Here is a 24,333-nt window from a genome sequence, read left to right as displayed (position 1 = left end):
AAGCTCTTTATGGTCAGGAATGTTTGTCTCCCTTAAATTTCTCTGACCCCACACTAAAGGTTGAAGCCTCCAGGATAATGCTTGAAGAAATGGAAGAACAAACCAAAGCTAATTCGTAAGGATATTAAAGCCGCCCAGGATCGACAGAAGCATTATGCTGATACCAAAGATCTGACAGAATTTTTCAGCAAGGAGACAAAGTTTTTCTTCGAGTGCGGCCAAAGAGAAGTTCTCTATCTCTTGGAAATTTAGGAAACTGAGTCCAAGGTATTGTGGGCCTTATGAAGTCATCAAATGTTTGGGGAAACATGCCTACAAACTTCGCCTCCCAACCCACCTCAAGATCCATGATGTATTCCATGTAAGCTTACTAAAGCCATATGTGCCTCATCCTGATCATGTTCTTGATGATGAACAAATTGGTAATGCCAACTCAGGGAGTCCTTGAAATGAGACCTAATAGAATCATCGACTCTAGAGAAAGAGTTGCTTCGCAATAGAATCCTTAGGGAACATTTAGTGGAATGGAAAGATTACCCTGAGGAGGATGCCACTTGGGAGGAAGAGTCAACCCTCCAAAAGAATTACCCAGAGTTCGTGCCGAGATGAGGACATCTCGAGTTCTTTTAGTAGGGAAGGATGTAACATACCCATTGTAAATAACAATGTACTTGCTTCAGAGTTGAAAAATATAACTTAGTTTGTCATTTTTACGATCAAAAAACTTCTATTTTTGGAAAATGAGCCATTTTTGCTTAGAAATTTGTAATTCTGAATCCAAATTTGGAATCTACGCGTAATTTTACGCTTAAAATAGTTTTTTCTGAACTAAAAAACGGGTACCCGGAATGGGTTTAATTAAACTTTTAAGCCCTTAAATCTGCGAACTTCCGACCAAAAATAGTAACTATCCAGGCGTCTAATCAACGAACGGAACACGCCCCCATGGTCACGGGGCAAGGCCGGACATTTTCGTCAAATAAAATTTTTTGACCCCCCCGGGGCGGCGGGCGGCCGGCGTGGGCCCCACACGGGCGCCGCCCGTGAAAAAAAAAACCGACAATCCGCCCGGGACACCCAAGCGTGTACACGACCTAGACGCACCCTCCAGCACACCCCTACACGTACCCCCTCCTCCCAGAACCCTCTATCCACAGGTGTCGCGCTCTCTCTCTCTTGGGGACACCTCCACCCCCATGTGTCACACTTTCTCTCTCCTCGAGACACCTCCACCCCCAGGTGTCTCACGCCCACACCCTCTCCCGGACACCTACACCACCCAGGTGTCACCTCCCGTACCCGGACGTCCACCCTCCAGCACCTATAAAAGGACCCTCCCAGCCCCCTTCTCCAGACAAGCCCCCAGCAAGCCCCTACGCGCAAGCTCTCTCTCAAGCTCTAGGACATGTCCTACACTCTTCTCCCCCCCCCCCCCCCCCCCCGTGTGAATAGACTTTAAGTGTGCCTCTCCTTCAACCCTTGCCTTGCTCTTCCCTAGGCCTCCCTAGACGTACACTCTTCTCAAGAGCTCTCCAGGTTAAGGACACCCTCTCAATTTCCCCCCCCCCCCCCCCCCCATATGCGGCGACTTAAACTTAGGCTAAGAGGTCGTTCCTGCCCATAAGCCCAACAAGCTTTTCCTACCCCAAACGGACTCCGTTTTCGAATCCGTTTGAACCAGTAGAATTCTCTCTTTTCTCTCCACGCTCCCAACCTCTTATATTCACCTCGTTTTCTCTTTATCCTCTTAAAACTCTAGTGCTCCTATGGCGCCGAAACGCCGCCGAATTGAAGAACCGCGCGCTGCCCAAGGAGGGAATGAAGCGAATCGCGTCCCTGTAATCGACTTCGCCCCTCTTGAAGCGAATAGGCATGAAAATGATAACCAGGTTGGTCATTTAATAAGTTTAACTAAAAATTCTCTCTTATGTAGTTTAATGCAAAGATTCGAAATAATAGGAAAGGAACCAAGGTTAAACCCTAGTATAGATGGCCTAAAGTACCTTATGGTTACTCTTAAGTAAAGTTATAGGAAAATAATCTTGCTTTTGAATCATTATCTTTCCAAAACGATGGTTTTTGTTAATGTGTGAATTCATTGAACAAAGGCTATGTCTTTCTTTCTATTGGATATACTGCTGGTTTATTGCTAACATGCAGGTACAGCTTCTCCCCCCCTTAGCTAACTCCGTGCTTGCCTGTGTAGACGGGCGGAGGATATAGCGAGGCCGGGAGTCGGCCCAGGGCAATCCCCTCCTATGCCACTGGGGATTGGTTTTCACCACCAGGGTGATGTATATATGCTGCCTAGTTCTGTGGGTCCAGGCTAGTGCGGTGACTTAACCCCCACCTCATGAGGAGACGTCCCCTCCGAAGAGCGAGAGGGTTTGGTACAAGCGTCAGTACCTGAGGGGGTGACAGGACGGCTTGGCCCTCATCGGCTGGCTGACGACGAGGGGAGACGGTCCGTGAGGTTTACCCAGCTGGTTGAGGCTGGAAGATCGAATTCTAGATTATCGATGTAGTTGTGGTTATGGTTATGGTTTGGACATGAGTTTGGATTGGAATATCGGCCCGGTTTCAGGGTCTTTGTAAATATTTCTTCACTGTAAGTATGTTCGTTGATTTCAATGTTATGCTAAGGAAGATTTCCTTTAAGGAATCAAGTGTAATTAATTAACAAAGGAATTTGTTTTTAAGTGTTTCACAGTGTGGTAGGACTTAATTAGAAAATAATTGAATGGGTGAGTGCGTGGAAAGTGGGAGAATGGATGCCCTGACGGTACCATTCTAAGGATGGGTGGACCCGATCAGTCGGGTAGCTTTCTACTAGTCGTAACTTACGATACTTAGGGAATATTAGAGTCACGAACAAGATTTGTTTTAGGGGACCGAGCCAGCGGCCGTGCCTCTTGAAATACGGGGGAAAAAGGCGTTGGCTTCCTTGAACCAAGTGTGGGTCTTGTTCCATCTCCACGCACATTCCGTGCTGGAGGTTAGAATTTCCTTTAGGATGACTACGCTTCCCCTGCGAGATAGAATTAGGTCCGTCCGTTTGCTCGTAACCTCGTATTTCTACGAGTTCGAGGTGTCGTCAATCGGAAAATAACACGAGACTTAACTGCCTATCAAAAGGATTCCCCCGCCCTACGGGTCGGGGGTCTTACACTCTCTCTCTCTCAATCCAGGAGGCTTGAGTGAGATTCTCACAGCTGGGGGGATGTCCTCCTACTCGGGGATTTCAACGCCAGGACGGGAAGTCAACAGGTCCCACTACTTGATCTAGACGACCCTGTCGAACTACAGGAGCTGGACATCACTAACATAGGGCTGCAGAGATCATCACAGGACCGTGAGGAGGTCACAGTGTATGGGAGATATTTCTGAGAGCTGGGAGCTGCACATGGTCTTGTTATCTATAACGGGATGTCCCGATGGCCCTCCTCCGACGCCCTCACCTCCTTCCCTCACTCAGGAGGTACTAGCACAAGACCGTGAGGAGGTCACAGTGTATGGGAGATATTTCTGAGAGCTGGGAGCTGCACATGGTCTTGTTATCTATAACGGGATGTCCCGATGGCCCTCCTCCGACGCCCTCACCTCCTTCCCTCACTCAGGAGGTACTAGCACTGTGGACTACCTTATGGGATCTCTGGCTTTGGCACACCTTCTCCCCAACTTCTCCATCCCGCCACCCCCTTTTGATGCTGACCATGCCTACCTCTCTTTCACTCTTACCTACACACCACCCGTCCCTCCACCACCACCCCCATCTCACATTACACTAAGGTCCTTTTTGATCACGAGCTTGACCTCGTTTACTCCAACCACATCTACCGCCAACTCCAAGATGTGGAACCTACTGTCCCCCTATCCACCCTCACATCACAGCTCACCACCATACTCCACACATCCGCCACCGCTTCTTTCATCTACACACGGCGGTCTACTGCCGAGCCACCTTGCGGTTCCATGCCCCATAACTGTTGGTATGATGACGAATGTCAGGCCACACGCTCTCGTCTTAAGCACGAGGTACGGATTGGGCAAATCACGAAGCACCATGCGCAACGGATTTCTCAACGGCTCACCCAACGCAAGAAACGGGAATTCTACGCTCGGAAAGAGGATGAGTTATACCGACTTTTCTTAGGGCCGAATTGCAAAGAGGCCTAGAGGGAACTCCGAGAACATCGCCCTCCCACACCTATCACCTACCCGAACACATGGCACTCCTATGCATGCTCCCTCTATCATATCCCCCATCAGCCACCCCTACCCCCACCACCAAATCCCCGTCCCACCAACTCCACCTTCTTCACAAAGGGCATGGTCCTCAAAGCCATTCGTAGATTACGCCATGGGCGAGCCCAGTATCATGAGGGACTCACTGCCGACAGGGTTGTTTCCGTGCGGCATACGACGGCATATCATACGAAATGCCGTACGATACGATACCGTACAGATTTTTTTAGAAAAAATGTTTTTCCCGAATTTTTTCCCAAAAAAAATTAATTTTTTGAGAGGTAATGGTCTTTTTTTTTGCTTATCTATGGTTGTTTGAGCTTCCTTTGTACTATGATGCTTCCCTTCTTTCTAAAATACTCCATATTTGGAATTGGAAATACCCAAGTTTATAAGAGTTTTTTTAAAACACCGTATTTTATCATACGATAAGAAAAAAAAATTATATCATACCATATTTTCCTGTATGGTATGTATCGTACGATATCGTACCTAGCAACTATGACTGCCGAGTACATCTCGCATGCTAATGATATCCTGGCGCCCCTACTAGCCTACATGTTCAATAGAGCCCTTTGTGAAGGATTTCCACCCTCTTGGTCCACCAGCACCATCACCCCCATCCTCAAAGCCGGAGATCCACTTGATCCTAATAATTACTGGACGATTCAAATTAAATGGAAAAGTTTAAATGAGTTCAACGTGGCCATTCATGGCTTGTATGTTTGCATGTCGAATCGGCCAATCCTCTGGACCTCTTACATAGAGGTTACACACACAGCTCTGTGTCCCAAAAATACCACTGTTATCTCCTCTAATCTGCCAAGACAGTGCATCCATGAGGCCTTGAATATGCATCTAACTGGCTGATGCACAGAGCCACAAACTCAGCCATGAAAACAGTCCACAAACTCTTCCAAATCAGTCCAAAAACTTGCCTTCTTTCCACCCTCCAAATTGCCAAACCCTTCCTCTCACAAAGGGCCAGAGAAACGTCTCCGAAACAGTCACGAGCCAGTGAAAAGAGAGACTCAGTTTGACACTTCCTACAATCCCACTTGCTCACAAAGAGAGAGAGAAACTTACAGTCCTTGTATCGCTTTTCACAAGAGAGAGGAGGCGTGAGAAAAGCCCTGCTCTGTCCTGCCCTCTTGTCTTGCAGCCACCTGCAGTCCAGCACCTGATTCAACGTGAGAGAGAGGGAAAACTCGTGGGTGAACCTGCTGTCCAGCCTTGCACTCCCTCCTACAGTCCACGCCTTTGAGTCCAGCTCTGCCTGTATGTACAGCAGCGCAGCCCAACAGCCAGCCTTTTTGCCAAAAGCAAAGGAGAAAGAGAGATTTTCAAACGGCGCTTGTGTGTGTACCGTAGCGCAGCAGCCAGCCAGCCCTCCAAAAGCAAGCGTGTGTGATATTCAGCAGCACTTGTGTATGTTCCAGTGCAGCCTGCCAGCCCTCTTTTCAAAAAGCAAGAGAGCGAGACAGCGAGAGAGAGAGAGAGAGAGAGAGAGAGCGTGCTAGCCCAACTCTCCAAAAGAAGTGTAGGCCCCCAAATTAGCCTAGGGGCCATGATGCTCCAAAAAAAGGGTTTTTATAAAGGTTATAAACCTTTGAACCTTTGTTCCTCTTTGTCCCCTCCACACATGGGGTTGTCCCCAAGGTTTATATCTTGCTCACCAACCACCATGCTCACACTTATACTGCACAAATTCACAGGGTCATGACACCAAGGTTAACAGAGAGGTTCCGCTCAGTGCAAAAGTCATGTAAGGCATCCAACTGTCTATGAAGCCCAATGTGATTACCAAAAGGGGCGCCAAGCTTTGGGGCCAACAGGTATGCCCTAACTAGCGACTACGATCGAGACTTAGCAGGGATGCGAGATATGTATTCTTTGGACACAGATTTTCAACTTATTTGGATTGATTTGAATCATGGTATTGCTATCCCATCTTATTTGATTAGAGATGGGTTTCTGATGATGCAGAATCATATTTGTGTGGTGCGTGAATTACGCCAAAAGGTTATGGAAGAGTGTCATGCTCCACCATATGCTGCTTATCGTGGTATTCTTGCTACTACACAAGCTTTGGAAAGATATTTCTTTTGGCCAGCTCTACACAGGGATATTGAAGCTTATGTGCGAGAGTGCATAGTGTGTCAGAAAGTCAAGTTTGACAGATACAAGGCACCTAGTTTGCTTCAGCCCTTACCCATTCCACAAGAACCATGGGTAATCATTGCTATGGATTTCATTATAGATTTACCGAAATCGGCACATGGAAATGATGCTATATGGACTATTATAGATCGTTTTAGCAAACAGACACACTTCATCCCAGTTGGAAAACAATCAAGCCAGAGCACATAGCAAAGTTGTTCTTAGCTCAGATTTTCAAACATCATGGCATGCCCAAGTCTATTGTGGGGGATAGAGATCCTCGGACTACCAGTTTATTTTGGCGAGCATTGTTTGATAATATGGGCACAAATTTACGTTTTTCATCAGCCTATCATCCTTAGACGGATGATCAGAGTGAAATTGCAAATTCAGTTGCGCTTGACTTGCTCAAGTGTTATGTATCAGAGCAAAAGTCAGATTGGGAAAAGTATTTGCCATTGGTTGAGTTTGCATACAATAACACAGTGCATTCTTCAACTAATGAGGCTCCATTTGAGATAGTCTATGGCAAGGTGGTGCTTCCACCTATCTTACCAACAAAAGATGAAATCTTTGCAGCAGATGAGTATGTCCGTGATTTGGATAATCCATTTGCACAGGTTTGGACAGCCATAGAAAGATCTCCAGCTAAGCAGAAAAAGACAGCTGACAAACACAGGCAAGAAGTGGTTTTCAAGGAAGGTGGTTGGGTATTACTAAAGTTTGAGAAAGCACATCTTTGGAAGCGGCCAGGTAAGGAAGGCCGGTTTCCTAAGCTTTCAAACAGGTATTATGGGCCATTCCAAATTTTGTAGAAAATAAATGAAGTGGCATATAGATTGGTATTGCCAGATTACTGGAAAATACACAATGCCTTTCATGTCAGTTTGCTAAGGCCTTATGTGGGACCACCTCCTATGGAACCACTTTTGCAAGATCCACTAGAAGTGGATGAACTTGAGGAGGTATTGCAACCTGAGCAGATGGTTTTTCATAAAGAGCGCAAGCATGCAAGTGGCAAGCTAGTGCACAGGTATCTTGTGAAGTTTAAAAACTATTCGGTTATGGATGCAAAATGGATGGACGAGGATTATTTTACAGATTATCCGAAACTTCTGAAGGCCTACTTGAAAGCTTTTTAGTTGCGGTCAACTGCTTAGAAGCCAAGGGGAATGTCACAAAATTCCTTACTTCTATTTTTCTACTGTTCATGTGTGGCATGTGGAGCCTTACATGACATACATGTATGGCTGGTGTAGCCTGACATGGTGTGTCTGTGTGGCATATGGACCCTGACGTGACAGTACATGTATGGCTGGTGTAGCCTGACATGATAGTACATGTGTGGCTTGTGGGGCCTGACATGGTGTACATGTATGGCCCATGGAGCCTGACATGATGAAATTCTCTAGGACTAGCTATCTTGGAGATCTTTTGTATTTCGCCCGATGACCGGCCAAGAGCCTATAAAAGAGTGGCCAAGGTTAGTTATTGGGATATAGAGAATCTCGCGAGTTTGTGAGAGCTCTATGGTCTTGGAGCCTGGATCTAGTGCAGACGTGCACCTGCTTTACGCAGCCGAGGCCGGCAACAGTCTCGAGGCCAGCGAGGGCAGCTTCGTGGCGGTATGGAACATCGCGAGGAGGAGATTGGTCGGTATGTCATCCTAGTTAGCTCAGCTCGTGGCTCGGTGGGGACAGCCAAGATTGTGGGCTCGCCCACGACTGTCATGGTTGGGAGGCCTGCACCCCCTTGCTTGTTTGTTTGTTCATTTGTTTGCAGGATTCGAGTTTCGAACCAAGATCGATCACGAGGGGATCCGTTGGGATTTGACAGTGGTATCAGAGCATACCTCGTGAACGAGCAAGTCGGTAGGTAGAGAAGAAGAGGTCGAAGAAAGGTATATGTTAAAAAGCTTGCTGTTTTTTCTGTGCATTCTGCAGTTTTCAGATTTAGTATGTGTTTTTTCTTCATCAAAGAGACCCATATTGATGGGAGATGGTGGTCTAAGAAGGGTTATTTGCTTTGCAAAGGAGAGGTAGATTCGTTTGTGCAGTCGCATGAACGTAGAGAGAAAACAGAAACGAAAAGCACGATGCTTTTTGGTTGAACAAGAGAGAGAGAGAGAGAGAAAGTGTGCGAGGCGAACACTGCAGCGCTGGTCGTGAAGGGCTGCTGGTCGAGACGTGTTGCACGTTGGGCAAGGGTTGGCTTTTGGGTGTCTATGCTAGCGGCCAGGCTTGCAGCCGGCCAAGTATGCACAAGCACCCAAGGCTGGGTAGCCTTGCGGCCAGGCCTGCGCAGCCAGCCAAGCAGCGCCCAGACCAGGCCTGCGTAGCCAGCCCAGGCCACGTGGCCTTGTGGCCAGTCTTGTGCGAGGGAGGCGCAGCCTGCACACAGGCGCTGGCAACAACACTGGCGACGGCAGCAGTCGACGATGGCAGCGCAGGTGGACGTCAGCAGCTACTGGCGGCTAATCCAGGAGGAGGAAAAAAAACGAGGAAAGCTAACGTTTTTTTAAGCTTTCGTTTTTTTTTTTTTAAAAAAAAAAATTTAAGGTTTAAAAAACTCCTCTAAGGTTTAAAAGTGTTTATTTTTTTAAGATCTGGCACAAATCGCAGCCCAGATGCAAGCTTTGCAGAACTCCATCGCTCTCTTGACCACTACCCTCTCTACTTTCTCGGGTATGGATACCTTGGCTTCAGCTTTAGGCCCCAATATTACTCTGGAACCGTTCGGGGGCGAGCAAAAGCAGCGCACCAAGGAGATCGTGGACACTTGGCTACATAAGTGGCAAGTTCACTTTCACTTTCATCCATATGATGATGGAAAGAAGATCCAGTTACCAACAGGTTTCCTGTCCGGCAAAGCTTTGCTTTGGTGGAAGGAACTCAACCCTAAGCCAACGAATTGGGCACAATTCGAAGACGTTTTCAAGAAAGAATTCCTCAAGAAAGAGGATGATTACGATGTTGTTGCCTGGTTTTCAGCTTTGACCATGACCTCGCAGCACCTCACTTATGAGGTCTACCTCCAGAAGTTTCGTGACTTGCAGATGAAAGCTACAAAGATGGATCCCACTACTCTTTTGGGGTTTTTCGTAGCTGGTTTACCAGACTCGTACCGTTTACAGGTTAAAAATAACAAATGTAAAACATTGGACGAGGCCATTCATTCAGCTCGTATCTATGATGATACGATGGTCTCTTCCAAATCGAAACCCGTTACCGAGCAGGGGAACAAGCATAAAAGAAAGTTCTCCGCACCTATGGCTAACACGACAGAAGGAAAGTCTTCGGACCAACCTTCGAAGAGTTTCAGTTCGACACCAGCGAAGAAGAAACGACTCCTTAGGGCTTTAAAGCTCAAGAAGGAAGGACGTTGTTTTATCTGTGAAGAAAAAGGACACATGCGTAACGAGTGCCCAAAGCAAAAGGGTACCAAGACAAACGCAGGACCCAAGCCAAAGGCAGCTAACCAGTTGTCTTTGACAGGTACGTCAATTACTGTACTTTCTCGCCCTAGTACTTGTTCTGATTGTCTGTTCAATTCTAAAGTATTTGGCTTGCATGATCTTCTCCGAGTTTATGGAGAAGTGAATGGCCATAAGATTCACATTCTGTTAGACCTTGGCAATTCGCATAACTTTGTTAACTACAAACTTGTGCAGAAATTGAGTCTTGATACGACACTCAACGACCATACCTATGAGGTACGTCTACCTGCGGGAAGGCAAGTTTGGGATCGCAAGGTGGAGATACTTCCAATCCAGATTCAGGACTACAAAGATACTCTAGAATACTATGTAATGCATCTGGAAAATGTAGACTTGTTATTAGGAATTGAGTGGTTTAAGACTCTTGACGTCCAGATAGATTGGTCTAGTCATACTTTTTCTTTTCAGCATAGGGATACCAAGTATAGTATTTTAGGTGATTGTATTCATCCCTCTCAGGGAATACAATTGATTTTGGAAATATAATGGATTCTTCTTTGTATACCGCTTTCCATTGTGTATTGATTCCACTTTCTTCCTTTCTCATCCCTTCTTTGGATGTAAATGAATTAAGTATGTTTGAAAGCAAAGAATTACAGAAGATACTTGATTCATTTCAAGACGTAATTCCTAAGGAACTACCATCGGGTTTACCACCTGAACGGACAGTAGATCATCGTATTGACTTGATCCTTGGTGCTCATCCTGTCAGTATTCCACCTTATAGGATGAGCCAAGCTGAGGAAGATGAGTTGGCTAAACAACTCGCAGATTATTTGAGGATAGGCCAGATCCGTCCAAGTAAATCACCTTGGGGTGTACCTGTGTTGCTTAGGAGAAAGAAGGACAATACTTGGAGAATGTGTATAGATTACAAGAGATTGAACAAGCTGACCATTAAGAACCGTTATCCTCTCCCTAGATCAGATGACCTGATTGACCGGTTAGCAAGAGCGAAATATTTCACGAAGATAGATTTACGTACTGACTATCACCAGATACGTATTCATGAAAGGCATGTTGAAAGAACCGCCATTCGGACTAGGTATGGCCATTACGAGTTTCTCGTTTACCTTTTGGGTTAACCAATGCTCCAGCCACTTTCCAACAAACGATGAACGATCTTTTTCGTGAACATTTAGGAAAATTTGTGGTGCTGTTCTTGGATGATATTTTGATTTATAGTCGTACTCTTGAGGATCATGTCAGACACCTCACGATTGTCTTATCTATTTTGAGACAGAATCGACTATATGCTAAGTTAAGTAAATGTGAGTTCTTTATGACCGACATCATTTACTTGGGACACAAGATCACTAGAGATGGATTGAGCATTGACTATGACCGAGTCAGAAGGTTCTGGACTAGCCTATACCACGAACAGTGAAACAACTTCGTTCTTTTCTCGGTTTTGTTGTTTTTCTTCGAAAATCTGTACGGGAGTACTCTCAGCTCACACTACTGATGACCGACTTATTGAAAGGTCGTGGACATAAGTCAAATCAGCCTATCACTTGGAATAACGATTTGGATATGGCCTTCAGACTTTTGAAAGATAAAGTCAAGGAAGCACCTATCTTAGCATTGCCTTATCCTAGTCGGCCTTATGTTCTTGAAACTGATGCCAGTGACTATGCTATCGAGACTGCTTTATTTCAAGATGGTAGACCGGTTGCTTTTGAAAGTAAAAAGCTAGACGACACTCAATCTCGTTGGCCAACCCTTGAGAAGGAGCTTTATGCTGTGATTCATGCTCTCAAGGTTTGGAGACATTATTTATATGGCTCCAAGTTTGTGGTATTGACTGATCATCAGTCAATCAAGTATGTGTGTGATGCGGATGATTTGAGAGGCAGGAAAGCTCGTTGGACAGAGTTAATGCAAGATTTTGATTTTGAGATCCGTTATCGGAAAGGGTCCATGAATAGTATTGCAGATGCGCTTAGTCGGATTAGAGAGGTGAATACTTTGTCGTTCACCGAGATTTCTACTATCTTATTTCAATCATTGAGAGGACTTTGCAGAACTGATAGTTATTTTGGTCCATTTTGGCAGAAGATCCAAGACAGGAGCTCATTGATTGACCAAGACTCGATGACTGAGCAGTCTACTATTCAGGCTGCAGGAGGCCAGTGGATGATTCGGAATGGTTTGCTATTCCGTAATGACAAAATTTGTGTACCACAGATTCCGGACATTAAGTCCAAGATTCTTAAGGAGTGTCACGACGCCTCTTCTACTGGACACCCTGGGGTACACATGACACTATCGTTAGTGAAACACACTTTGTATTGGCCAAAGATGAAAGGGTATGTAGAAGATTATGTTCTCAAGTGTCAGATTTGTCAGGCAAATAAAGCTAAACGCTTTAGACAGGCTGGATTGTTGCATCCTTTGCAAATCCCAGGTAATAAATGGGCAAGCATTTCCATGGATTTTATTACCGGATTGCCAAGAACACATCAAGGCCACGATTCTATTTGGGTTGTGGTAGATCGCTTGACAAAAATAGCTAGATTTTTACCGACCCGGAAGACTATTACAGCTACGCAATTAGCACGACAGTTTATCGAGCAATTGTTTAGACTGTACAGGTTACCGCAAGACATAGTCAGTGATAGGGACTGTAAGTTTACGAGTGATTTTTGGAAACTTGTTTTTGAAAAGTTGGAAACAACTTTGAATTTGAGTTCCTCTGATCATCCTCAATCGGATGGCCAAACTGAAAGAGTGAATCAGATTTTGGAGGATATGCTTCGAGCATATGTATCCAAAAGACAGAGTTCATGGGAGGATTATCTTCCTATGTTAGAATTTGCATATAACAGTACTAAGCATACGAGTACAGGATTTACTCCTTCATGCTTATGTATGGTTTTCAACCTAGATCACCTGATTCTCAGGACTTCAGCATGATGCAGCACGTAATTTTTTGCAAGATATGCAAGAAATGTTACAAGTTGCAAAGGAATCTATTAGAAGTGCTCAAGACCGAGACAGGTTTTATTCTAATAGACATCGTTCACCCAGAGAGTTCTCTGAAGGAACGATGGTGTATTTGTGAGTTCCGAAAGATTCCGAGACCATAGGTCATTTTGGCCTTTTGTAGATGTTAATACAATCTCTCTCTCTCTCTCTCTCTCTCTCTCTCTCTCTCTCTCTCTCTCTATATATATATATATATATATAGGCATACACACACACACATGCATGTGTCTACATAAAGAACTATTAAAACTTTTCATGGAATCTCTAAATAAAAAGGAAAGATTTAGCCATTATAAAGATTGGCATAAGAGCTATATGCTACTAAAGAAGTAAAATTGCATCTAATTTCTCTGCAACTAATTCTTATTCAAAGATCCAGCTAGCCAATGCGCCACTGGAACAAATAATGCACAAAACAAATGATACTTGCTTGACTGGCCAACTTAGGTCTCAAAAAGCTCATGCTCAAATTAAAATGAACCAAAACAGTAATTTCTCAGCCAGCAGAAAACCATTAGATCTTTCCATGCAATTGCAGTAGAGGAACCAGATAATAACATAATAGATGAGGTATTACCCTACTCCTTTAGAACGCCTTGAATTCCGGTCCATGATAAGCCTCACATCTCGAACCTGTGTAACAAACAATTCTGCATCAAGTTCTCTGTCACCATCCCATGAAAGATCTAGCAAAAGTAATGCTTTTTCGAAGAATGTCAACAACACACCTTTCCTGCTTTAGAGAAGAAATCATAAACATCCCTCTCATCCGCCTTCAAGGAGATCTGGGGGAAAAAACTGTAAATGAGATCTAACAAGCAAGAAATATGCTCAAGATAGCCATCTCCATGACCCTTGCAAAGGCTGTAATTGAAGGCTTGTCTCGTGCGGAGTGATGCATGCATGTAAAAAAATTTCCCTTGTATCATAGCATCATGCTTCGAACTGTATGGGTCATATACTGTACTTGAGTTTTTGCTTGAGATATAAGGTGCAGTCTTAGTGTGTGTTTCTATTTGAAAAAAATATTTAAATTTGAGAAAGTGTGAAGGTGCATTTACTGAACCTGAAAAGCAAAAACAGTTCGCTGGTCTCGTTCTGGATCGGCCTCTGGTTCAGTGGGGCCTGATTCTTCTTTCTTTTCCTTTTTTTCTCTAGAGTATCTGCAGAGCCATGCTTAATATTTTCAGAACAGTTACCACTCAATGAGTCCTGCAAGGAATTGTCCATAACAGTCGGGGATAAAACTAAAATTGACCACCACCCCACAGTGCACACGCACACAAATGTACTTAAAAAATTGGCCTTCATAAAAATCCAGCAAAACAAAGAAATTCAAAAAAAAACATCTCATAGATAGTGACAATACCAAAAAGTTCCACTTTACATTAAGAGAACAACTATAATGTGGAACGAGTAATTTATAAGAAAAGTAAATAAGTCAAAATCTCTACACTCAATAGACTTTTACATGCTCATTTTCACTTTGGGAGTGTAGGCATAGATGTCATGGCAGTGATGGGTGGACTCCAATAGGACCAGCCAAAGGCACTTTTTACCCTCCATAAGAGAGTTTTTTTCCCGTGCACTCTAGGTGTGAAGCCACCCTTATTTCATTATAGGATTCATCTTATATTGTACTTTTGGCACTCATCACGTAATCTACATCGCTTTGTGTACCTCTCCTGGTACTCTCGCAACTATACTTCTTTGTGTGTGTGTGTGTGTGTGTGTGTGTGTGTGTGTGTGTGGATTTATGTGCTTGGCTGCAGCATCTCTCCAAAGCCTTATGCTATGTGATTCTGGGGACTCACATCTGTAGTAGCAACTCAACTGGAGCAGCCCGTTTTTTATGTGGTGGCAGTTTGCAGCTTCAGTCACCTCCTCTCCCTACCTTGGTCTCTTCAGAAGACCCCTTGGGGTGCTTACAAGCCTTATCGGCCTTCAATTGTGTAAGCCCAATGAGGCGTGCAGTGACAGACTCAACCATGTGTCCAAGAGATAAAGATATAGAGAGAGAGGGGCTTTGTGCAGGGCATGAATTCTGGAAAGGCGGGGAGAAAAACCTCAAGCCATGAATTCCGGAAAGGCAAGGAGAAAAACCTCGAGCGACCATTTTTAGGTAGTGCATGTGTGCATAAGTGCTCACCCGGCACAAAATGTGCTATAGTCTTGAGGGCTGAACTTACTCGTATGTAGACTCTTCTCCATGCACAACAAGAAGAATTGAACCTCTACCGCCGCGAGGATCCATTGGTGCATAACCGTTTGAAGGCCAAGAAAGCTGAATCTTAAATGGCTCATGCAATAGCAATGATTGCTCAATTGCACATGCAACCGAGGGATGCAACACGTGCATACTTGGCTCGTACCGAGGATGCCTATGCAAAAAAGGCAACCATCCCACATGTCTTGGAATCCCCACACGTGCCCGAACAAGAACTTATGTCTAAGAGGATGAATCTCCATGCTATGGGAGAGGAACAATCACTGATTTCACGCCATGCAGGAATACCTCATGTAGTCCGTGAAGGATACAATGTTTATGGCAGTGGTCAAAATGTATGTCAAATGCCATTGCCGACTGAAAATGTGCATGCACAACACATGCATCATGGGCTGTAATTTTCTGTTGGTGCAGGTATTCCGCGTATCTCTCATGCCACTCATGTCTTTGAGTATGCTCATGAGGGAGAAGCTATGGCTGAAAATGTATCAATGCATGTTGAGGGGCCAGCCATGCCTCATGCTTACAGGACACATGTATCTATGCCTTATACATCACCTTTTGGTCCTAAAATGATGCCAATCACAAGGACTGTCCCAATGGACAAACATGGGGAAAAACATGTTGAGATGCAAGCACATGCATCAAAGTCTCGTGACTTCAAAGCCGGAGACAAATCTGTGAAGTTTGATACATATCATGGGAAATATGATGCATCAAAGGCACTTGCTTTCATTGCCTAGTTTGATATTGCTTTCAATGATGAGGATTTCACTCAGAAATCCATGATCCGACATGTAAGCATGTTTATGAAAGGCATTGTTGCCCATTGGTGGCTCACAGAGAAGCTCTCACCGAATCTTGTTAGATCATGGGAAGAGTTCAAGGAGAGGTTCTATGCTCAATTCTTGCCTCCCAATGCATTGAATGAGATAACAATGAAGTGGGATTGGGTGAAGCAAAATGAGAGAGAATCGGTAAATGCATATGTACAAAAGTTTTGGAAAGTGCTTATGGAGGTGTCTCCATTTATGCATGTCACCGAGGCGAAAAGGAAGTGAAGGTTTCAATCAAGATTGCAACCCGTGTACAAAGCGGGACTACAAATGTATCCTGGTCATACCTTACACCAACTAATTGCAGTCGTCGCCGAGCGATTAGAACTCAAATTGAGTGGATCCAGTAAGGCTAAACCCTCATTTCAAGGCAAAGAGAGGACTGTCCAAAACCTGTAAAATGATGGACAGCCACCTAAAAAGGACCAAAACCAAGATAAAAATGGTCCAAAGGCTAAAAATAAAACTACCAAGAAGCGTCCCTTCAAACTAAGAGACTATGGTCTCACTCCGGAGCAAAAAAAGCAATATATGAGCGACGGGAAATGCTTTCCTTGTGGTAGCACCGAGCATATTGCAAAGGCATGCCCAAACAAGAAGAAGCGTGATAATGCAAATGCATCAAAGCCTAATGTGCATATGGTTCCGGATGTGCAGGGCAACACTTCACATGATAGCAAAGACAGGGTTGTATGTGAAGCTTGGGAACAGCTCAAGGATCAGCCCGCTTTGTTCATGTTTGATGATTGTGCATCTGAAAATTTCATATCCACACAGATGGCAGCTACTTTGGGTATTGAAGTGGAGGACATGGGTCCTCAAATTGAAAGGGCTGCCTAGTGCAAGTCATGCCTATTTTTGGCAAGTTGCGCATACACATTCAAGGCTATGTGGATCATGAGAATTTTCTTGTGGCGCCTTTGAATGGCTATAATGTATTGCTTGAAAAGCCTTGGCATACACGTATTGATCCGTGCAAGGCTTACAAGACCAACAGGATCACCTTCATGCATAAAGACCGAGAGCATGTAATTGATGCTGGCGAAGAGGGTGATACCATTCCCCTTGTATCTCATGTACAAATTAAGAAAGTAATGAAAAAGGATGTTTTTGCGTACTTGATTTTTGTACGAGATCATGTTGAGGAAAATAATGTACATGTAAACACTCTTAGTAATGATAGGTTGAAATTCTTGCAAGAGCACAATGATTGTCTTGCTGATGAGTTACCAAATGAGTTGCCACCCGTACGACCGGAAGATCATCGCATTGATCTTGTGCCGGGTAGCTCACCGCCTAATAGGCCAACCTATCGTGTAACTGCATCCCAAAAAGAGGAGATCATGAAGCAGGTGAATGAGCTTCTTGAGAAGGGTTTGGTTCAGCCAAGCTCTTCCCCATAGTGTTCACCCGTCCTCTTGGTTCAAAAGAAGGATGGATCCTTTCGTATGTGTGTGGATTATAGAGCTTTGAATAAGCTTACCATCAAGAATCGGTTTCCCATTCCACGCATAGACGACATCCTTGACAAGTTGGATGGATAGGCATGCTTTAGCCGAATTGATCTCAAGAGTGGATATCATCAAGTGCGTGTAGTGCTTGAGGATGTACACAAAACTGCTTTCAGGAGAGCATTTGGGCTTTATGAGTATCTTGTTATGCCTTTTGGTCTTACAAATGCCCCGGCTACATTCAATAGAATGATGGATCGCATATTCCATGGGTACAGAAAATTTACAGGTGTCTTCTTTGATTACATCCTAGTCTTCTCGAAGACCGAAGAAGAGCATAGAGCTCATTTGGCCATTGTTTTTGAAGAACTCCGTAAGCATATATTCTTCATAAATAAATGCAAAGAAGAGTGAGTTCTTCTTGTCAGAGATACATTATCTTGGGCATATTGTGTCCAAAGATGGAGTGCGGATGGATCCTGCAAAGCTTGATGCAATTCGGAATTGGCCCGAATTGAGTTCGGTGCATGAGATCCGTAGTTTTCTTGGATTATACTCTTATTATCGCAGGTTCATTCGGCACTTTGCATGGATTGCTTCTCCTTTGCATGATTTGACAAAGAAGAAGGCCGTGTTCAAATGGACTAATGTAGAGAGGGATGCATTCCTCAAATTGAAAGATGCAACTACTCATGGTCCAATGTTGATCATTCCGGATTTGCAAAAGCCTTTTTGCGTGGAATGTGATGCATCTGGAAATTGCATAGGAGCTGTCCTTAATCAAGAGGGACGTGCTGTGGCTTATGAGAGCCGTAGATTGCATGATGCAGAGCTATCTCTTGGCATTTATGAGAAAGGACTCTTGGCTGTAATTCATTCACTTACTATATGGAAACATTACCTTCTTGGGGCTGATTTCACTGTGAAGACAGATCACCATAGTTTGAGGTATTTTCTTACCCAAACTAAGTTGTCAGAGAAGCATATGAGGATAGCCAATTTCCTCTCTATGTTTCATTTTCAGATCTTGCACACCCCGGGAAAGAAGAATGTAGTGGCGAATGCATTGTCACGAAAGCCGTATGTAGCAACTATCTCGGTTGCCTCTCATGGGAACTTGTCTACCATGCGTGATTTGTATCATACAGATGCTGATTTTGCCACTATTTGTGCTGATTTGATGGCTAGTCATGCACATGCCTCATATGTGATCAAAGAGGGTTATCTCATGAAAGATAATTGCATGTATATGATGTTGACATGAGGCAAAAGGTTTTGGATGAGTGCCATGCTCCTCCATATGCTGGTCATAGAGGCGTAATGCCTACTACGCACATGATTGAGCGGTATTTCTTTTGGCTAGGTATGCGAAAGGACATAGAGGCACGTGTACGTGTATGTATCACCTGTCAAAAGGTGAAATTTGATAGGCAAAAGACACCAAGTTTGCTTCAGCCATTGCCTATTCCCACGCAGCCATGGAAAAGTATTACAATGGATTTCATTATGGACTTGCCACGAACCCAACAAGGTAATGATGCAATTTGGACAATTGTGGACAGGTTTAGCAAACAAGCTCATTTCTTGCCGGTCAAAAAGACCATCAAAGCTAAGCATATGGTTAAAATATATCTTGCACAAGTATTCAAACATCATGGAATGCCGAAATCCATTGTGGGGGATAGAGATCCCAGGACTAAAAGTCTCTTTTGGGGCGGGCCTTATTTGATAATATGGGCACCAAATTGGACTTCTCATCAGCTTATCACCCTCAAACGGATGGGTAAAGTGAGGCTGCAAATTCAGCCGTGTTGGATCTCTTGAAATGTTATGTGGCGGATCAGAAGTCTTCTTGGGAGAAGTACTTACCGCTTGTGGAATTTGCATACAACACGGTGCATGCATCTACAGGAAAGGCCCCGTTTGAGATTGTTTATGGTAAGGTGGTTTTGCCACCCATCCTTCGCACAAATGATGAGATATTTGTGGCTGATGAGTATGTAAGAGACTTGGATATTGCTTTTGCTCAAGTGCGGACAACCATTGCAAGGTCACAAGACAAGCAAAAAGGACTGCCGACAAGCATAGAAGGCAATTGGATGTTAAAGAGAATGATTGGGTATTGCTGAAATTTGACAAAGCAAGACTTGCAAAGAGGCCTGGCAAAGAGGGTGCATATCCTAAGCTTGCAACCAGGTACTACGGGGCCTTTTCGAGTGATCGATAAGATCAATGAAGTGGCTTTCAGATTGGCATTACCTAGTCATTGGCACATACACAATGCTTTTCATGTGAGTCTCCTTCGCAAGTATGTAGGATCGGAGCCCAATGAAACGGTCATTGAGGATCCACCAAAAGTGGATGAGCTTGAGGAGATCTTGCAGCCAGAGCAAATTGTGTATCACAAGAAACGCAAGCTTGCCTGCAAGCAAAGTTGTGACACGTTACCTTGTGAAGTTTAAGAACTATCTTCCCATTGATGCTAAATGGGTAGATGAAGAGTTCTTCAAAGATTGCCCGCATGTACTTCAGACATATTTAGATGCTTTTCAGTTACGGACAACTGTTTAGAAGCCGGAGGGGGATGTCACCATTTGGCCACCCAATTGGTCCACCCGTGCTTTCTTATCATGTATGTACATTGAACTGGTGTCCATGACAGTTGTATATGCCGAAAATTGATGCTACTCATGTGATACTGTGGACTTGGCTTTTCGTTGGGACTTGTGCCTCCGTGTACATGCCCGGAAATGCTTGGTGGATTGGTGTTCCATTGGGTCTGGTACCTCGTATACTTGCCTCGAGCACGTCTATTTTGGTTTAGTCTCATGAACGGGGATTGTCCATACCAATGCTGCATTGCATAGCATCTTTATGTGCTTGCTTGCAATTGAAATTGCATGTTGTTTTCATGCTTGCTTGACCAATGTGTAGTTTTAGGTAAGGGGACACCCGCCCGCGAATCGTGCGTGTAAATCTGTTTGCTGACGTGGTTATGTGGCATGTGGCAGGTGGTAACTATTGGTCATAAACCTAGCCTTAAGAGTTAGCACTAATTTATAAGTGAGTGTGTACACACTTCATTAAGTTTTGGGCGACCAAAACGCACTTATAAATTATGACCAGCCCGGTATTCACACACACTGATGTCCCGAGGTGGAATAATCCAATGTCCACCGCCCAGACCTTATCTCCTTTGTACAAAAGGAGTAACCAGCCATGTGCCCACTCTAGCTTGCTCCACAAAGCACCAGCCTGCCATCTACACTAGACAACTCACCACCTCTCTCCTCTCTCTAGAGAATGGCGCCTCCTTCATGAGGGTTGTTGGACTGCATTTTCTGCACATTTTCCTTCCCAACTCCATTTCCAAGCTTGCGAAGGTGATTTTCAAGCTTCCAAGAGTGATTCCGGATGCTAATCACTCTCCTACACACTCTTAGTGTGACTGGAATTCAGCAAAACAGCTCTCTTTATTGCTGTAATTTTTGGTCTTTTTGTTAAAAACCCTAATTTCAACCCTCCTTTCTCAAGTTGAACCATAGGGGAAGCTTTCCCAAGGTTCCCTTCATCCTCTTGAAGACTTTTGTCGTGAAGAAAGGCGACAAATCGAAGATCTCAACACTCCAAGGACTTTCATCACGAAGACTTCCGTTGTCATCGACTTGCTATTGCTAAGCTTTTACGCTTAAATATGGAAGCCAATAGCAGGAGGGAGAAACCGGATTACAAGATCACATACCATGTGTAGTGTTCTCTTGTCCTACGTTCTCTCTTGTAGATTGTTGCTACCATGTGTTGGTGAAACAATAGAGAGCAGATGGTAGGGAACATGGACACTTGAGAGGGTAGTGTGGATTGCAAGTCTACAACGACAACCACTTGTTTACAATATTGTATTCATATGCATTGGTATGAAAATCTGGTCAGAAATGCCCATCACACTATGTACTTGATTCTCCCAAGATCAATATACTTTATTTGAGGGAGGGGTCAGCCGTTCCGGCTCATTGTGTGTCTCTTGTCAATTCAGCAATTTACTTCTTGTATTTGAGCAAGTGTCCATCAAATCTTAGTGTATTTAAGTGTATTGATTAGCATTGTGTTCAACCAAGTTACACTAGTCACACGCCTTAAAGGTTTCGCCTTGTTGATGAGAAGGAGAGAATTGATAGATCTGTCAATCCAGTGCGAGCAGCGTGGTCCAAGTATGGGTGTAGCATTCTCTCTGATGGATGGAGTGACCAGAAGAAGAGAGGAATCATCAACACACTTGTCTCTTGCTCTCTTGGCACATACTTTGTGCGGGGCATGGATTCCGGAAAGGTGAGGAGGAAAACCTGGAGAGACTATCTTTAGGTAGTGCATGTGTGCATAAGTGCTTACTCGGCACAAAATGTGCACATGCCATGAACTCTCCCATGCCTTACAAAAAGTTCCCATCTATTTGGGTCGGCACAAAATGTGCACGTGCCATGAACTCTCCCATGCCTTACAAAAAGTTCCCACCTATTTGGGTCAAATTGGTCACACATCTTAAAAGGTTCCGCCTTGTTTGGATCAAAATAGTAAAAGTTCTAATCCCCTACACAGTAGGACCCTCCTATTGAGCCTCCATTCTTAGAAAGACAAGCATAGTGGTATGGAATCTATGGCCATACTAGAAAATTTGTGAAAAGACATTCTGAAACACAACCTAAATATGATAATGCACTTCCACATGCTTGACATTTCAAACATCAGTATCATTCTAACCTTGCTTCCTGCTCATCACATGCTGGTCCACATCTAAAGCCATAATAACCAAGCCAAGGAAAAAAAGTCTAGAAGATCAAAAAAAAAAAAAGTCATGCTTACTTTGGATCCTCCATGCTCCTCCTCTCTATCGAAGGGTTTGTTCTCCCTTTCTCTATGCCTACCCCCATCATGTACACGCTCAAAGTCTCTGTTTCTGCCGTAGAATCTATGTTGCCACTGTGGCCCCAACCACGCCCTTCGCCATGCCAGCTGCCCATCCTCTCTTGCTCTCTCGTTGTCCCTGATACTTCTCTCCCTCTCTCTTCTATCTCTGTCTCTATGTTCTTTGTCAAGTTTCTCCTTGTCACGCCCTCTGTCATTTCTATCGCGTGGGACGACCTCTCACGGTCTTTCGGAGTATCCCTTTCACCACGACCTCTTTTAGACCTCTCGCACCAGTCTACGACATCTTCAAAAACCCTAATCTTTTTGCTCGTCATTGTGCATGTGCCTATCCTCGTCACTCTATTAGAGCCTTTGAGAGAATCTAAGATTTCAACGGCCTTCTCCAAGTAATCGTACTCGTCAAAGTCCATCTCCGGACCTACAAAAAACCCTAATCTAAGCCAAGCTCACTGCAATGTGGAACAAAAAGACATGGTTTTTTGGAGAATGAGAGAATTGATAGATCTCTCAATCCAGTGCGAGCGGCATGGTCCAAGTATGGGTGTAGCATCCTCTCCAATGGATGGAGTGATCGAAAGAAGACAAGTATCATAACATACTCGTCTCTTGCCCTCTTGGCACATACTTCGTGCAGGGCATGGATTCTGGAAAGGCGACGAGGAAAACCTCGGGCGACAATTTTTAGGTAGTGCATGTGTGCATAAGTGCTCACCTGGCACAAAATGTCCACGTGCCATGAACTCCTCTATGCCTTACAAAAAGTTCCCACCTGTTTGGGTCAAACTAGTCACACACCTTAAAAGGTTCCGCCTTGTTTGGATCAAACTAGTAAAAGTTCCAATCCCCTACAGAATAGGACCCTCCTATTGGGCCTCCATTCCTAGTAAGACAAGCATAGTGGTATGGGATCTATGGCCATACTGGAAAATTTGTGAAGAAGCGTTCTGAAACACGGCCCAAATATGATAATGCACTTCCAGGTGCTTGACATTTCAAACAACAGCATCTCAACATCTAAAGCCATGATAACCAAAGCCGCCAGCACAAAAGATCCCCAAAAAAAAAAGTGATGCTTACCTGGGTCCTCCATGCTCCTCCTCTCTATCGAAGGGCCTGTTCTCCCTTTCTCTATCCCTACCCCCATCATGTACACGCTCAAAGTCTCTATTTCTGCCATAGAATCTATCTCTGCCACCGCGGCCCCAGCCACGCCCTCCGCCACGCCAGCTGCCCATCCTCTCCTGCTCTCTATCGGTGTCTCTGATACTTCTCTCCCTCTCTCTTCTATCTCTGTCTTTGTGTTCTCTGTCAGGCTTCTCCCTGTCGCGCCCTCTGTCATTTCTGTCGCGGGATGACCTCTCACGGTCTTTCGGAGTATCCCTTTCACCACGGCCCCTTTCCGACCTCTCCCGCCGGTCTGCGCCATCTTCAGGAACCCTAATCTTTTTGCTCCTGTCATCGTGCCTGTGCCTATCCTCGTCGCTCTTTCTTTTGCTGTCTTTGGCCCCTACACCATTAGAGTCTTTGAGAGGATCCGAGATTTCAACGGCCTTCTCCAAGTAATCGTACTCGTCGAAGTCCATCTCTGGACCTGCAGAAAACCCTAATCTAAGCCAAGCTCACTGGGATGTGGAACAGAAAGACGCGGTTTTTTGAAGATGAGAGACATCCAAACACTTTACCCAGCACTAAAAGGTAACCCTAAGTGAAAAGGCAGTAAATAATTATGATAATATAGGTCTTCCAAGAAAACCTCTTAAGATGCTTTTAGTGCACGTAGATATGCATCTTTCAAGAAAGCGTCTTGATTTATAAGGTTCTAAATAGGCACACCCAAATCCTTTTTTGTCATATTAATTAATTAACGTTACAACGAAAAAGATTGTGGCTTAGAATAGCTTAGATAGAGGCCAATCAAGCACACATGGGTGTCCAAGCACTTATTTTGATGCACATTGAGACACTACATAAAGCACCAAAGAAATCTCTCGCATGGATACAGTAGAC

The 24,333-nt window shown here is 44.4% G+C and overlaps 1 protein-coding gene across 2 annotated transcripts in view; it reads right to left on the bottom strand.

Annotated features, from left to right (window-relative positions):
* The window catches only part of LOC147638089 (uncharacterized), a 31,033-nt gene extending 6,919 nt beyond the window's left edge, over window positions 1-24,114 (bottom strand). For both annotated transcript variants that reach the window (XR_015265804.1, XM_086797990.1), the window contains exons 1-4: window positions 23,404-24,114; window positions 13,956-14,052; window positions 13,618-13,674; window positions 13,467-13,522 (exon numbers count right to left, since the gene is read on the bottom strand). Coding sequence is in view for 1 of the 2 variants with exons in the window: in XM_086797990.1 (XP_086654116.1) it covers window positions 13,467-13,522; window positions 13,618-13,674; window positions 13,956-14,052; window positions 23,404-23,909 (716 nt within the window). In the remaining variant the exon portion in view is untranslated. The remainder of the gene's footprint in view (window positions 1-13,466; window positions 13,523-13,617; window positions 13,675-13,955; window positions 14,053-23,403) is intronic.
* Window positions 24,115-24,333: the final 219 nt, after the last annotated feature.

Source organism: Cibotium barometz, chromosome 5 (assembly GCF_041138505.1).
Source record: "Cibotium barometz isolate CiBa-2024 chromosome 5, ASM4113850v1, whole genome shotgun sequence".
Lineage (NCBI taxonomy): Eukaryota > Viridiplantae > Streptophyta > Polypodiopsida > Cyatheales > Cibotiaceae > Cibotium > Cibotium barometz.
The sequence above is the reverse complement of the archived record's forward strand: the minus strand, read 5'-3'. Positions and strand labels throughout refer to the sequence as shown.